Consider the following 17,435-nt stretch of genomic DNA (forward strand, 5'->3'; position numbering starts at 1 on the left):
AAGTGGGCATTTTAGTGCTAAAGAATGTATTTGGGCTAAATAAAACAAGATATTGTTAGTATAAGATACTCTTATCTAAAGAGCAACAGAGAGTCCTGTGGCACCTTTAAGACTAACAGATGTATTGGAGCTTAAGCTTTCGTGGGTGAATGCCCACTTCGAAGTGGGCATGCACCCACGAAAGCTTATGCTCCAATACATCTGTTAGTCTTAAAGGTGCCACAGGACTCTCTGTTGCTTTTTACAGATCCAGACTAACCCGGCTACCCCTCTGATTCTTATCTAAAGAGTACTATATTACTGAAAAATATCTGTACTACTATTCAACAGCTAGTGGTCACAATTAAGTATATATGTACCATTACATACAGAGCTCAAGGCATCAAAATACTTGGATTCTACAAGATAAAGTATTTTCTAACATCTGTTCTAATAAAGAGATAGATCATTAAAAGTAGCATTAACAAATTCACCTTTTTTCTAGCACTTTCTCTTCTCAGGGCGTTCTTCTTTAGAATTGCTTCTTGAGCATCCTTTTTCTGGAGAATTAGAAAACAGAATCTTAAAGCTTACATTATTATTATCATCTATGGGATACATGTCTTTGGAGTAAAATACATCTCAGTACTAAAAGAACACTAAAGGCCAATGCGCCAATTTGTCAAGCTGTCACTGTGCACAAGAGCATACCTCAAAAGACCCCAAAATCAGTTAATTGCTTTGGCACATTGCTTTGACAGTAGGGGGGCTTTTCTGTAGTAGTGATAGGTTTTTGTTTTGACTGTCAGTATTGGTTTCTCTAATATAATGAGGCAGCATCTGGATGTTGAATTTGATATGCAGCTCCTGCACCTGGTCTGTCAATCTCACATTTTTTCCCTTGGTACCTAATCTATGTCTCAGCTGGTCTTGATCTGCAATATAAGGACATTGGAGAATAGAAAGTTAGAATTTCCATAATTCAAGACTCTCTCAAGGTCTGGTCCAAAGACAGGCCTAGTATCAGTGCTTTATACTTCCATCTAGGAAATCCAAATTCTCCTCTTCCTCACAGTCAAGATGATAGGAGATCTGCAAAAAAACTGATCATCCTTGGGAAATAAAAATATCTTACATGACTCTACAGCAATCTCTCTGACCAGTTGAAAGGTACAATGCCCCTGGTCCCTAAAGTTCCATCTAGTAGAAGAATTTAGGATTAAATTTTAATTATTATTTTTTTCCTGAAATCCCCTTAGATTTTTTCTCTCTATCCTCTGTAAATGAAGAGGATAGCATATCACTTAAAAAAAATTACTGCAGCCAAGTTCTTTATTGCATGTCACTTCAGAGCAATACAAGGCCCATAATATACCCTGCAGACTCAGCATTACCTTTCCTAATGCTCACTTTTACAAACCTGTAAAGAATCCAAGCTCTAATCTGGGTTCTACCATTCTGCAGCCTTAAAATAGTTATACACAGCACAAGGATACCACAAAGAGAGCCTTCTTATGTTACCTTAAGGGTCGGATACTCAAGTGGTAACAGCCAGAGGTCTTCTGCTGCCACCACTCCTTGTACCATATACTGCTGGCAAAGACAGCACAGCAATGAAAATAAGCAGAGAAGGAAACTGAGCGATGTATCCAATAGGATCCGCTGACATTTATCATTTTTGTTTATATCCTACAGTTTTTAGACAGACACTTGAAACCATCAGTACTGCACAAAGCCAACCTATGAAACCACACATTATCGGGTATGAGGCATTAGCCTCCATTCCCCATTACCTCCATATGTTACATCCACTTGTTGCATTTTAAGTCCTATTGTAAATTCTTTGTGATGGGCTATGTCTCTCTCTGTTTGTACTGCACCTACATAATGGGGCATGATCCTGATAATAAGAAGGAGAAGAAAGAGGCAGAATATGGGGAAGAAAGCAGGGATTAAATTGTTGAGGAGAGGAAGCCAATGGGAACACATAACAGAACCAACTAGGAGAGGGAAGAGAAAGCAGGGCAAGGAAGAAAAGCAATCAACGTAAGGAAAGTAAGATAACCAGGGAGAGGCAACCATCAAGGAGTCAAGAAGTGAGAGGCAACTATTGGGGAGAAGACAGAAGCAACAAACAGTGGGCAATAAATATCAAACAGAATGGGAGAAAAAGGACAAAAAGGAAAAAAAATTAACTAGATTAGTAGCCAGTTACTGGCATGGCTAGCTCAAACATGATTTGTGTTCACACATCACATGGTTAAAAGTCTATTAATAAACAATAATAGCATTTCACCTTTACCAGAGGCTCATCCAACAGCCAGTTCAGCACTGCATGTTTGTGTGTGTGCATACAGTATGGATATGACCCCCTAACCGTACTTGTTTGGTCAGTCCTTCTTTCTCCCAACTCCTTATTGCAAAGGGCATCCCATAGCATATTGGATCATATGATGTTGATGTTTCCTTTTATGCACATCTCGTGGGCACCATATCCCCTGATGAAACACTATGGAATAAATTGCCCAGATTTTCTCAGAATGTTCTGTATAAACATGGTTAGATACCACATAGGAGCAGATTCGCAAACATGGTTGTGAAAGGAGAAAATCTGCTGTGTGAACAGACTGAATTGCTTGTTATTGGTTAAGCTGATCAAGCCTCTAACTAAATTATTTTTGATAGCCTCCGGACATTATTGGTTCTTTACATCGAAGACTTCCTTTGTTAGCAGCTAAAAATCTCAACTCTAAACTACAGAGCTTTACTATTTAATGACTTCCCACTCCTGTTGTTACTGGTTCTCAACACAACGTCTTGTACATATTCCCCTCTTCCCCCACAAAAAAATAATAGGACTCTGTGCAAAACAGAAAATCCACAGATCCTCTGGGTTTTCTATACACAGATTTCTATTATTGATTATTATGATTAAATCAGTAGTTAGCTTATACCAGCATGAATTAAGAATGCTGAATCTAGTCATCTGTATTTTGTCTGGAAAGGAATATAAAACATTTACTTTTCAACTAACACAACTTCCCTTAGTTGTTTTATCTGATGACATTTCTTCTTCTTTTTGAACAGGGTCCATTTATTCTGAAGTGTTTAAACAAACAAGATAGTAAGTAAACTGAAAAACACAAACTGTCATATCAGTGTTTGATACTAATACTATCAACTATCAGACAATTACAAGTTTCATTGCCCAAAATAAAAATATTTAACTTCTCTTCAATCCAGTGGGTCCAGGAAAGCAATGTTTATACAGCTATTTAAAATCGGTTTAATTATATAACATGAAGGAATAAGATGAAACCAAGAGAAAACATTTTAATTTCTTAAAAATGCAGAGACAGAAATACAGAGAGAAAAAAACCGACTATATTTCCAATGATTAAATTTTTTTTTAAAGAATGTTCATCGACAGACATGATGCACCAAATTCTTACATATTTTAAAGTTAGCTATCCTCTACTTTAAAATCACAGTGCATTGTATTTCATGTTTTTCTAGTGCTAGACACCACAATAAATTCAGATAAAGTTCTGGTTACATAATTTTGTAGCAAGCATTTTATTGAAATAATATAGAGTACTTCTATTTTGATATTTAACATTCGTATTATATCCTACTATAATATATAAATTAACAACTAAAATCTATGTCTAAAGCCTGAGTTAAAATACAGTAACTCCTCGCTTAACGTTGTAGTTATGTTCCTGAAAAATGTGACTTTAAGCGAAACGATGTTATGCAAATTCAACTTCCCCATAAAAATTAATGTAAATGGGGGGGGTAAGGTTCCAGGGAAATTTTTTTCACCAGACAAAAAACTATATATTATATAGATATACACACAGTATACATTTTAAACAAACAATTTAATATTGTTCACAGCTATGATGATTGTGAAGCTTGGTTGAGGTGGTGAAGTTAGAGGGTGGAAGAGGGAGAGATATTTCCCAGGGAATGCCTTGCTGCTAAATGATGAACTAGCACTCGGCTGAGCCCTCAAAGGTTAACACGTTGTTAATGTAGCCTCTCACACAAGGCAGCACGAACATGAGAGAGGGGAGACAGCATAGCAGAGAGAGACAGACACACACCTTGTGTGTGGGAGAGAGATACACACTGCCCCTTTAAGTGAGCTGACCCACTCTTAAGTGCATTGTCTTTTTAAGTGGATCAGGAAGTTGAGACAGCAGCTGCTGCCCCAAGCCGTCTCTGTCTCTCTCCAGCCGTGTCCCCTCCCTGCTCTATATGGAGAAGGTGTAAGCAAGGTGCAGGAGCAGAGGGGAGGGGGACACCCTGACATTAGCCCCCCCCCTCCTTTTCACCCTGCAGAGCAAGCAGGAATCTCTGGGAGCAGCTCCAAGGCAGAGGCAGGAGCAGCACATGGCAGTGGGGGGAGGGACGGCTGAACTGCCCAGCAATTGATAGCCTCATGGGCAGCTGCAGCACAGGGAACTTAGGGGAGCGGAGAGCTGATAAGGGAGAGCTGATAGGGGGCTGCCGGTCCATCCTTGTTACAAGCCCCCACCAGCTAGCTGCAATGGGCTGCTCTTCCTGCAAACAGTAGACAAAGCAGGTGGCTGCCAAACGACTAGAAAGGAGCACTGCACAACTTTAAACGAGCATGTTCCCTAATTGATCAGCAATGTAACAATGAAACAACTTTAACCGGGATGACTTTAAGTGAGGAGTTACTGTAGTCAACAGTGAACAATATGGAATAACAATCTGATTGTTGTGCAGATGGCCATATTTCCACATCAGTCAACAAGGCTGCATATCCAGAATTTCATCACTGTGTGGATTTTGCAACAACTGGTTTACATGGCCTGTGATATACAGGTCGCTATACAGGAGGTCAGACTAGATGATCTAGTAGTCTCTTCTAGTCTTAAACTCTATGACATGAGTTTCCAAATGATCAGGTTACTAACCTGAAAATTATAACAAATTAACATGCCAGAATATGTGCTAAACCAAATGGATACAAAACTTTAGGACCCCCGCTCCCCCTCCACACTTCCCAACAGTCATGTTTGGCAACTTGCCAAGAGTCTGAGAGATGTATCTAATTTGCATAGCTATTTACATAAGTATAAAACATACATATATCACTACTTGTGCTCTCATCTTCATTGACAGATCAAAAGAAACCAAGATCTAAGAATATGGCTTGTTAAGTCCTATTTATACCACAAAATGGAGCTGCATAATAACTGGATCCCCTAATATGGCTGTAATGGTAATGTAGTGTTTTAGACATGAGACCCATATATGGTTTTATTATTTTATACAGTATCGAACAATTTCTCTCTTTCAACAGCATAAAAATGCATTTTATCATTTAAATAAAGTTATTTAGTTCACTTCTGAATTAATATAATATAAATAATCTTACATGTCCCATCCAGAGTCTATTGTTATAGTTTTTGATAACTTTTTTATTTTTCCCATTCTTCTTATCATTGTTATTTCTCCACTTTCTTGTTGTTTTAACTGCATCTATCCTATATAAATAAACCCTCTCTCCTTCCCAAGGACCCAATCAACCAAAATAAGCTTAGAACTTAATCTTTTAATTTCTAATTAATTTCTCTTAGACTACAGTGAGACACACTGGGGAGAACAGCAACTTCTATTACGTAGAATTTGCAATCAAAATGTATACTATGGAAAAATAGATTTTTCAGAAGCAAAATTATTACACTAGTCAAAGAATGGGAAACTATCTGAATGGTATGTTTTGACATTTATTTTACCCTATCACGACTTTTTTGTTTTGTTTTTTCTGCCAGAAGTTGGGAGTGGACGAAAGGAGATGATCACTTGATGATTGCCTGTTCTGTTCATTCCTTCTGAAGCACCTAACATTGGCCACTGCCGGAAGACAGGACACTGGGCTAGATGGACCATTGGTCTGACCCAGTATGGCCATTCTTATGTTCTTTCTTCTACACCAAACACTTGCACATATGCCATTCGAGACATATAACCATAATCTGGAAATTGGGTTGGTGTACAAAAGTCAACAAAACTGAGCTCTGAGACCAGGAGAAGCAGAAATCTATATATTTTTAGTTCACCAGACAACATGATCAGGAAGCAAGAGTTCCAGGTACTTCTACTACTACTATATTGTTGGTTCAATCCTCTCCCAACTGGGTGTTACTACAATAAGGCCTTGGCTACACATGAGAATTCACAGCGCTGCCGTGGCAGCGCTGTGAAGCGTGAGTGTAGTCACGCCGCCAGCGCTGCGAGAGCTCTCTCGCAGCGCTGCGAGAGCTCTCTCGCAGCGCTGCAAGTACTCCACCTCTCCGAGGGGAATAGTTTGCAGCGCTGCGAGAGAGCGTGCAGCGCTGCAGGCGCTGATTACACTGGTCCTTTACAGCGCTGCACTCGCTGCGCTCGGGGGGGGGGGCGTTTTCACACCCCTGAGCGCAGCAAGTTGCAGCGCTGTACAGCGCCAGTGTAGCCAAGGCCTAAGAGTCAAATATCATTAGCTAAGTGCAGCTATGCACACCCCTTACTTCAATACACATCCAGATCCTGCAGAATGGAAACAAAGAAAGAAGACAGCACTGATGCTTCTAGTCTTTATGGTTGCATAGATAAATAAAATCTGAAGCAATAGAATGCTGAGAGAGCAGGTGTAAAAGAGGTGTGAACTGCCCCCGTGAAATGCTTATTTTTTAGCCTAATGAAGGCTAATAATTTTCAAATACAGATGTACAAGTGTCTGCCTAATCTGCATGTACAAGTACTGCAACTGTTCACACAAACTGGCTAATTGCATAAAGAAATAATCAAAGGACAGAAATAGTAATGATCCTAAAAGCATCCTGCATCATTTTTCTCAGCCAAATGATACTTACTGTAAGAATAATTTTACTAATTTAAAGTTTAGTGGCCATATACTACTCACAATTTTTGTGCAAACCTTCTTTTGTTACCATTGGAAGATCCCCTGTAGTATATGGCTCTTAATTTGTAGCCCTGGCGAAAGGAACATAATTAAAAGTGTAATGTGGCTTGTGCACAGAAAGAGGGATAGGACTAAGTATGCTGCGTCTATATTTATGCGATGAAAAACTAATTCTTAAAGAGTTAAAAGAGGTGATTCTCAAACAAAAAACATGTAAAATTAAAACAAGTTGATTAATGCAAAATTATAACATGTCAAAATTGAACAAAAGTGGCACTTTACATAGACTTCAGCATTTGTGGCCAACACCCTTGATTCGTCCAGGCCCTAGCTGTCAACAGTCCAGGGTTTTCAAACATCATCAAGGAATACTGGTATCCTAGCCACTAATCACACCAGCCAGGAATATGTGACAGCATTAGGCAGCCTTTTTTCTCTGAGCTACTTTTCTCCTATAGCTAAGCTGTCCTGTCCCTGCCACCTCATGCCTGCGTCTCCTCTCTCATCAGCAGGAAGACCCAATCCTCACCCACTTTCAGCTATCTACAACAAGGGAAGGAGCTGGAACCAAGTGCTCCTGAAAGAGGAGACACAGCTGGCAGGGAGCAGAAGAGGAGCCTGCATGTGATAGGAGTTGAGCTAAATGGGGAAGAAATCAGGAGAGAAGAGGGAAGCTTTGAAAGGCAGAAATTGTACAAAAGTGTCAGTGAGGGGTGGGGAACAGAAGGAGCCACACTTTTTCAGATATGCAGAGAACGTAAGGGCTGCTAAAGGAGTTATGTGCCTTATGCAGATTTTAGATTATTTTTCTCCCTTTTCTCTCTCAGCACATTAAGAAAGTCCCCTAGAATTCACACAGCTTTCCCATCACCGTCAGATGCTAATTTCTTCGGAAAACTATCCCTGACCGCTTTCTTCTGATACTGGCAACTTTGCTCATATAATGGTAACTGCAATGTTTTTAAACAACCACCACCAGCACTGAGGGACCCTTGTCAGCAACTTAGCACCAGGCTGTGGGAAAACTGCAGGCACCTTCACACTTCAGTGTGCAACCTCAGTTCTCAAACTGTGGATCAGGACCACAAAGTGGGTCACGACCCAGTTTTATTGGGGTCAAAAGGGCTGGCTTAGACTTGCTGGGGCCAAAGCCCAAGCCCCACTGCCAAGGGCCAAAGCTGAAGCCTGAGCCCAACTGCCAAAGCCCAAGCGCTTCAGTCCTGGGCAGCACGGCTCAGGTTACAGGCCCCCTATCTGGGGCAGAAGCCCTTGGGTTTCAGCTTTGCCCCTCCCAACCGCCTGGGGCTCTGGCTCAGGCTTTCCACCCTGAGGCAGCAGGCCTTGAGCGAGCTCAGTCCCCCGTCCTGGGGTCATGTAGTAATTTTTGTTGTCAGAAGGGGATCGTGGTGCAATGAAGATAGAGAAACGCGGGTGTAGAAGACTCCCAGCGGTGAGACTAAGCGCATCCCCTAGTACACACAGAGCACACTATGGACTTGCACAGCCCCCCCACCTCACGGCGCAGGAACTGCAGTCCTCCACCCCCAGTACCCACGCCTCGGCGCGGGGGTGCACAACTAAGCTTCTGCCCCAGACCTAACGGTCCGCTGCGCCCTCGCCCGCCCGCGGCCAGAGAGGGACCAGGCCTATCAGACGCAGATGCCGCACTGCATGCCGGGAACTGTAGTCCTCCTGAGGGAAAGCTAAGGGGCGGGCCATGGGGAAGATACGGACCATCTGTGGGAGCTGCGCCCCCAAGACAGAGGATCCCGGCTTTCACCAATTGAAGTTAATTAGGCCAGCCGATACTGAGCATGCGCATTGATACATTTTCCCCCTCCCGACAATCCTGGTTCTAAGCATGCGCACTGACACCTTTCCGCTTCCCCAGTTATTTGCTGGCCATGCGCACTGATAACTCTGTGCCTCACTAGCCCCTACCTGCCGCTTGTTGTTGAGCAAGCGAACTAGGATATTCGTGACCCGATCGGCAACTGATGAGCACGCGCAGTGTGAAACAGTAGCTGGCCGGTTGCTGAGCCTGCGCAGTGCGGAGCCTTTCGGGAAGGTTCTGTGTCGTCCGTTTCGCTACTACAGCTTTTCTCTTCAAGGAAAATCCGTTCAGGGTACGGGCGACCTGCAGCCCCAGCCCCCCACCCTGCCTCGCCGGGACCCGACCGCACCCCCTTCACGGTCCCAGCCCTGCCTCTCTCACTCAGGAGACCTGACCGCAGGCCCGGCCTGTCCCCGCGCCTCCCTCCGAGCTCCGGCCCCATCCCTGAGCCTTCTGCCTCGCCGGCATCCGGCAGCCCCCGGAATCTGGGCGCAGCTCGCCTCGTCTTCTCCCTTCTCTGGGAGCCGGCCGCGGGGCTGGGGCTCCCGGGGCCAGAGGGGATGGTGGGCGCCGTCTTTGGGGTTGGGGCCTCGCGCCAGCTGAAAGCGTCTTCTTTGGAGCGGCGGCCCCGGGCTGTCTTTCGGGCCGCTCTGGGGTCGCTAGGTCAGCGGGAGCTGAGGCGTGCTGAGCACCTGGCAGGATCGGGCCCAGCTAGGTTAGCGCTGGGCAGGTGAATCTTCTTCCCTTGCTGCGGGGCTGATCTTCCCTCCCCTCGTGGGGAGCAGAAATGAGGCCCAGAGAGTGCGAGGGGAGGGCAGATCTGCTACAGGAGGAGGAAAGATCTGCCAGTACGATCTTTCTGACCCCTTCAGCCCTGCTGCTAGAGTCGAATTGAGGGAGAAATCTGTTGCCTCTTCTCTCTGGTTCAGATTTTGGGGGAAATGGGGGGCGGAGGGTGACCTGCTGTCTTCCCCCTTCTGTCCTACTGCAGCAGAGGAAAATGGGCCAGCCTGCAAGCTGCAGAACTTGATGGCATCAAATGTGGAGCCGAAGTGGCTGCTTGCTGTGCTTGCATTTAGGGCCAGCCCTGTGAGATGGACCATCGTAATGGAGAAAGAGATTGGCACCGTGTTAACTGCGCGGTTCTCTCTCCTTTGCTGCAGTGCCCACTTTCACCGTTGCCTCCTGCTCTGCCTGCTCCCGCTTTCAGCATGGTAAAGAAGAATACTATCCCCGATGGGTAAGTATCCCTCACACTGAGAGAGGCAGGAGCGGGCCCAGCCCCGCCTGCAGGGAGGGGGCTCTGACTGCCCCATGCACTCTCTCGCTACAGCATCTCCTCTCTGCCACCTACAGCCAGTTAAGGTAGGTATCTGCTCCAAGACAGGGAAGACACAGCCCGCCATCCCCCAGGTGAGTATAATATCCCAGCCTGTCTGTGAACGCTTCTCCTTCATCAAGCTCCTCTTCCTAGCCTCCTTTCCCCCTGAATTGCGTCCTCACAACTGGGGGGGAGGGAAGGGACAGTAGTCCATCCTTTCAACTTCTCAGATGTTTACAGTACCACCAAGAGCTGGGGAGGAGATGGGGCGGGCAGATGCTTGCATGCATGTGCACAAGGGACATTCTCATAGATGCAAGTGCAAAAGCCCATTTTTTTTCCTACTTGTACTTTTCAAGTGAACTATCAGAATGTTTACTGGTGATGTCTCAGACAATAAGTCCCAGGATGCAGCATTCTATCCGCATCCTAGTGATCTGGCATGCTGGGACCACTGGCTGTGCTTCATATTAAAAATGACAGTGGCTGCGATCTGCTCCATTTTTTTTTTATAACAAATGTAGCCTTTGTGCTACTGGCAGTTCACCAACAGACTTAGTTGGGTGCACAGAAACTTAAGGGCTAGTAATATGGAGTAGTCAGTGAGGCTTATGCTTTTCATCAGAAGATCTCAGAGTGTTTTAGAAAGGTGGGTATTATCCCCATTTTACATTGAGAGTTAAGTAGCTTTACCAAAGCCTTTGAATGAATGAAAAAGTCAAAAACAGTACATAGGAGTCCTGATTTCCGTTCCCTGCTAAAAAGATCTCTTATGTTGATGATATAAAACCAATCCAGGGCAACAAAAATAAATATAATTTTTTTTAAGTAACTTCAAAGAATTTTAGGTGAGTTTGGTCATAGCAGGCTGTGGTCAGGAATTAAAACTTGTTAAAATATCAGTAGCTTTTTATTACTTAAAAAGTATTTAATAGTTTTAACTTAATTTGTTCTTCCACTTCCCTTCATACTATATCCAAAGTTTTAAATGAAGTTAGATTAAAAGTTTTACTTATTTTTATTTAAAAGGTCTTAGGTTTATCAAACAGAAAGGAAGGAAACTTAAAAGAATGCATCCGAAGAAGTGGGTTTTTTACCCACAAAAGCTTATGCCCAAATAAATCTGTTAGTCTTTAAGGTGCCGTTAAAAGAATTAGTGTCTTGTTCATTTTCTTCATGGCTTAGGTTATTAATATTACAGAACTGAGAACATGTTCAGTAACGAATTGTCCCTTCCTTCATCCCCTGAATTTGAAGGAAGTGAAGCAGCTCTGACCTAGACACATAGGCTACAGGCATTCCTTTTTTAATTATGAAAGTTAGCCTAGTTTCTACTTATAAGTAGAAACTAACACCTGTATACGTTCCCAAATTGAGAAATAAACTCTATCCTGTAGGAGAGTCATCAGCTAATAAAATTTAGGAGATTAAGTTTAAAAATTTAATCTAATTCCTCAATTTATTTAGTACTTTTCTAAACTATGCAGCTGTGTTTTTAAAGATTTTCTTTCAATTTCATGGTTTTTGTCAATGATGAAGACATTACAAGTTCTTAAACAACCTTATTTTTAATCTTATGTAAACATTTAAATATATTTCTAGTGAAACAGCCTTTAACAGTATATATGTGTTTACTTAAAATTAGAAGTATATTTGAAACATGGCCCAAAAGGCTTTTGACCTGCCAAGATCAAAATTGAGGTACTTATTTTCTTGGTATGGTTGATAGAATCAGTAATATAAAGTAGTGTAAGAAATGCAGTTCCCTGGTACATTTGGGTTTTAGTGGCATTGCTAACAGTTTCTCCTGCAGATAAGTGAAAAAGGAACTGATTTTTATCTAATTGTTTAAAAATGTGTCTGGTCTTATTAAGTCTACATAATATGTTAATGATTTCTATTTCTTTTTGTGCACATTCTTAATATGAATTTTCTGGTTGTTTTTTTTTCTGGTAAGAAATTGCTTGTGTGAAAATAAAATATGTTAACTAAATTGCTGAAAACTTTCTGGGCAAATTGCTCTGAACCATTCAGCATTCAGTTTCTTTACTCAGTTTATGACCAGAAAATTTGAAACAGGACAAGTTCAAGCAGGTTAGAAACTATGCAACTCAAAGCAATACCATCAATTTAAAATCTAGTTTAAAACAAACTAAAAGTAGTTTTTAGGTACTACAATTAGCCCTGAATCACCTCCCAGTTTTTATTTGTTCCCATCCCTTATTGCTGTGAGAGAGTCCTGTGCAAACAGGAGAGACTACATACAGAGGAAACCGTGAAACTTAATGCTTGTCTACACGCATATAAGTTGTACCACTTTATACTGGTATAATTAAAACAATACAAACCCCATAGTGTGGATCCAGTTATACCCATATAAAGGAGCTTCTACTGGTACAGCTTATTCCTGTACAGGAAGGGGAATAAGCTATATGGATCTAAGGCACCTTTATAGTGGTAAAACTACATTCACAATATGGAGTTGTACTTGTATAACTATTTTGATTTAAAAAATCGTACCCTTAAGCTGAAATAATTATACCGTCACAAAAACTGGGTAGTCCAGGCCTTGCAGTACATAGAGTGCTGTCAAGAGCACCACTTTTTCTCCCAGTTTTTCCCTCGTAATTTTTCATTTTTAATATTCAGTTTTAATTGCAACAATAATAGCTTTAAAAAAATTTAGATAGAAGTTTGTTATATATTTTTAATTTGATATTGTCCCTCTAAGATCAGATTCTAGAGTGTTCTGTCAACATATCTGTAAATTAACTAATTGTATTTTATTTCTTATATAAAGTCACCTGAAGAACCTACTATATTGAAAAGTAGCAGCATCTTAGGCTTGGTCTACATTACTAATTTATGTTGGTATAACTATGTCGCTCAGGGGTGTGGAAATTCCGCACCCCAGAGCGATCAACACCCTTGAGCGATGTAGTTATACCGACGTAACTCCCAATGTAGACAGCTATATGTTGACAGGAGGGCTTATCCCATCAACATAGCTACAGCCTCTCAGGGAGGTATAGGTAGTGTCTTCACTAAGTGCTTTGGTGGCGCAGCTGCACTGGTGCAGCGTTGTAAGTGTAAACAAGCCCTTATTTTTAGATTTTTCTGAAATTACATTTAACCTGAATGGCTGATTACTTTAAGAGGTCTTTATATTATTATTAATCCATCGGTACCTGATTTCGACAAATAAAACAGTATTGTTTAATTAGACATTTTAAAAAGTAAAAAGTTGTTTATAAAGCTTTGTAATTCAGTGATGTATTAGAAATGCAGTGACAAAATTAGAGGACCATGTCTTCGGTATTATTATTTTATTAGAGAATAAAATTCTTCTCTTATTGGTGGCTGTTTAAAAGAACACTGCCACATATATCCATGTTTAATCAACCTTAATTATTTAAAACTTGGTGGTTGAACTTTTTTTTTTTGTTAAGACTTGCAGATAAATTTTTTAAAATCCCCTTATGTAAGGTGTGTATGCTGTGTTTTGCTGAACCAACCAGCAGAGGGAGTTCAAGTTACTTAAACTATTTCCAGAGCTGCCAGGACACTAACAATGAAAATTATATTTATGTATGCACCAGAATCCAAATTAAAGACAGTGAATACCATTTCCATTGCAGTTCTGTTCTGCTCTGAAAAGTGACTAAAAATGGCACCACAGTCATGAGCTCTATCTGGTCCTCCTGTTCAGAGTTACATATGTTGTATTAAATGATAAAAATGTATCTTTACTGCTTTTTACTTCAGTTAACACTTTGGAACTAATACAGTTAAGTGAGAGTAAGCTGAATTCTGCTTATTCTTGTGCACCATAAACAGAATTGTTTGCTTAGTTCCAACCTTAATTAAAGGTAATGGGACTACACATGTCAGCCTTTGATTTTAAGACCATCAGGTTTGGACAGGTGTCACTGAGGGCCTAATTTGGCCTACTGAACACTTATTTGTGAGGCTGCATGAGAAGAAAAGTTCAAAGTTTGGATTCAAAGTTGTTCACAGGTCTAGCAGTCTAAAATAAAACATTGTTTTAGAGATAAACTGAGCAAATTTGCTCTGGAAGTCAGTGAGACAATGTGTGACCCCAGAAAGCCTTTTGAAGTCTGCCCTCAGAGCAGAATCACACTTTAAACACAGGGAAATAGGGCAAACCAAGTTGCATGAGATCTCTGTTAGAAATCTATGGTATCTGTGTGAGAATTGTACATTTCTGTAAAGCACTTAGGCCCAGATCCTGTGCTGCAGCACACAGCTCAAGTATACTATTCTGGAGATGAACTTATGCAATTTGCAGTGTTTCAGTCTCTGTTTCTATACATTTAGTTATTTGGCATGTGTATAGTATCTGGTTTGGAATTCTGTTTTTTTTGGGGTGGGGGCGCTAAGGTAAGTACTAAACTCTGGAAATCACCCTCTAATCATGCATATTCGCAAAGGACTGCAAGTTTTGGAAACCTCTGAATTGTTACATTTAGCTTCAGATAGTCATCTTTCAAGTTACTTTTCTCCCCAGTGTAACTTTTAAAAGATGTACGTCTGTCTTTACCAGGTTTCCACTGTTAGTCAAAAACCTTTCCCAACAGACAAATGCCAATATTTTAATTTCTTTGCTGAATCTGGATTCCTGATGTACTTCAACACTGGAGTTTTCTGAGCTATTATATTCTGGAAAGTACTGTAGTAGAGAAATGTGTTGCTTTTTTACTTTAAGAAATAAGTCTAGTGTCCATTAAAGACACCAGAATAATAGTATTGGAAATGGGAATGTTCTATTTATGTATAGAACAGATAGAGCAGAGGCAGTGCAGGCATCCCATAGTTAATTCCTGCTGTGCTCTAAATCTGTTGTCACTGCTGTATCACAAACAATCTTGGAAATAGCCCATTGAGCTATCAATTATCCTATGCGTTATTGCTTAATAATCCCAGTGAAGACTGCCAAGCCAAAGACCAAAGGCTTTATGCTTTCAAATTGCTTCTGATACTGAGAAATCCAATTGTACAATTCAACAGTTCTGTCATTTTACTCCTGTAAATTAGTCACCTAACATTCTACTTCCCCAGTTACCTATGGAAAAGGTGGGCAAGTAAATCTTGTGCTTGAAAATAAAAACAGAAGTGTATGTCTAAATTGAGTGTGAAATATACAAAATAAGTACAATGAAGGTAACTAATTGCATATTTTATCTGCAACTTGTTCTAATATAATTTTACTTTCCTCTTGAGAAGATACAACTAAGGTTTTCCCAAGAACTGATACACAGTGGGATCTACTGCAGCAGCCAAAAAACTGAATTCATTCACTGGATAACAGTGATTCCCAACGTGTATTTTTTTATGTTATCATTTAGATTGACTCTTCACATAGGTGAAAACAACTGTTACCTTTATTATTAAAATGATTTACTGTTTTGGTGTTACCAATGTTGCATTGAACAGACATAACTACAAATATTGCTAATATTTGCACCTCTGTTTGACCTCTATTTTTTGACAATTCAGGTGGATGATAGTTAGTGGTTCTACTTTAAGGATATCTAGTCTCTTAATATAAAAATATCCAGTCTGTTAAAAATCAAAGCAGTAAGCCATTCTTGTCAAATATAACTTGTATTTATAAGAGTGGTCTGCAAGTCTTCTGTCCAAAACAACATTCGTAACATGGTTTGTAGAAGTAATTTCCTTGCTGTCAAACATCTGTCTCAGAGCCTAACTGAAAATGTTCAGGATCAGTAACATTATTTATTCATTGTCACCTTATTAACGTAGGGTAAACTCATCTTTCTGTATCCATCTCTTTCTAGAATTGCTCCCTCAGATACCCACATCAGATTAGACTCTTACATTTAGAGCTTGTCACTGATCTTCAATCACTCAGATGTGATTGCTCAAACAGGAGCTCTTCCCTAAGTTTCCTTTTCGCCATCCTGGTACAAGGGACCATTGCCATTGGTTCACTATTAAATACATAGCCATTTGACCCCAGGTCAGCCTTGTTTCTTTATACTTTTTACCAGGATACACGTAACTAAATGTGATGGGAGCTTTCTTACTTTGTTTTTAAGAGAGTTTCCATCTCTTGTGGCAGATCTCTGAAACTCTTTAAATATACAAACATTAATTTTAAAAGAATGAAAGGGGGATAGGTTTTCACATAAACTAGACTTAAGAATACTATTCATATACCTTTTCTAAAGTAGCTAGCTAGAGTACTATTATAACAATAATATAGTTAAGAAGCTATTTTTATTTGAAGCCCCTGTTTTCAGACCCAAATAACTTTTTTGGAAAAAATTAGTCTGAGCTTGACGTTTTTATGCTTGTTCTCATCTCAAAAGTGAGATGCTTCCCTTTTGTTTAGAAAAGCAGGTAAAATTCTATGTGCTTTGAGGTGGTAGTGCATTTGGGGGAGGGAATGGGCACAAAATATTTCCACGCGTAGAAAAAAGTTTAAGACTTCTATTTAAATATTTGCAAATGGCTTTATTTTTAAGACATCAAATCTTTATGTATATAGTCATATGGAATGTTTGCAAGTCTGAAAAATTAGAGAAATAAAGATAATGACTGAAAAAGTACTGTGTATGCGCAATATGTCACTTATTGATTTAGGTGTGCACAAGAGTATAATCTTAAATGCTTTCTTGTTAGAACAATAAACTTGTGGGCACTATAAAACCCAGGAAATTTGAATTTAGACAGTGGGGCCATGAGAGGCTTTCAAAGCTGTGTAGCCATTCTGATGCAAATTTAAAGGTGAGATTTGACTTGTACTCCTCACACACACATCTTTTTAAGATGCTGACAGCAGATCAGTATATATGCTCTTCCTTCCAGAGGTTGGAAAATTACATGTGCTATGAGACTGTATTTTAATTAATTGTACGTGGACTATCTCCTATTTGATAGTCAGCTGCTCCTTTCACACTTGTTCCTGAATTTCCTTAACACTTTTGGTTCTTCCTCTTATCTCCTGAGTATTACTTCGGGACTTCTCCAGTATTCCTTTGACGCCCTATGGTTCCATTCCTTGATTCTTTTATCATCTGCCTCCATAGCTTCTTTCTACATGTTCTCAATCAATCACATAGATTCAGCTATCACTTCTATGCTGATGATTTCTAGATATACTGTTGTGCCCCTAACCTTTCATTATTTCTCCAGTCAAGCATTGCTGCATTTTTCTGATAACTCCTCTTGGATTGTCAGCTGTTTCCAGCTCAGTTTCTCCAAAAATTAGCTTTTTCACTCAAGCCTTTGTTTCCATTATTGTTGACAAAACCACCATTTTCCTGTCACCCTGTCTCTAGTCTTGATGTCATCTTTGACTTCTTACACCTTCTGCC

General features: G+C 40.5%; 2 protein-coding genes across 2 annotated transcripts in view; one reads left to right on the forward strand and one right to left on the reverse strand.

Annotated features, from left to right (window-relative positions):
- The window catches only part of CC2D2B (coiled-coil and C2 domain containing 2B), a 102,121-nt gene extending 100,555 nt beyond the window's left edge, over positions 1-1,566 (reverse strand). The window contains exons 1-2 of the mRNA XM_029911376.1: positions 1,501-1,566; positions 474-539 (exon numbers count right to left, since the gene is read on the reverse strand). Of these exons, the coding sequence (XP_029767236.1) occupies positions 474-539; positions 1,501-1,566 (132 nt within the window). The remainder of the gene's footprint in view (positions 1-473; positions 540-1,500) is intronic.
- A 7,400-nt stretch (positions 1,567-8,966) lies between these two features.
- LOC112105986 overlaps positions 8,967-17,435 on the forward strand; it is a 31,535-nt gene continuing 23,066 nt past the window's right edge. The window contains exons 1-2 of the mRNA XM_024199004.1: positions 8,967-9,045; positions 9,917-9,993. Coding sequence (XP_024054772.1) covers positions 9,965-9,993 — 29 coding nt within the window. The 5' untranslated portion in view covers positions 8,967-9,045; positions 9,917-9,964. The remainder of the gene's footprint in view (positions 9,046-9,916; positions 9,994-17,435) is intronic.

Source organism: Terrapene carolina, unplaced genomic scaffold (assembly GCF_002925995.2).
Source record: "Terrapene carolina triunguis isolate 2854851 unplaced genomic scaffold, T_m_triunguis-2.0 Scaffold95, whole genome shotgun sequence".
NCBI lineage: Eukaryota > Metazoa > Chordata > Testudines > Emydidae > Terrapene > Terrapene triunguis.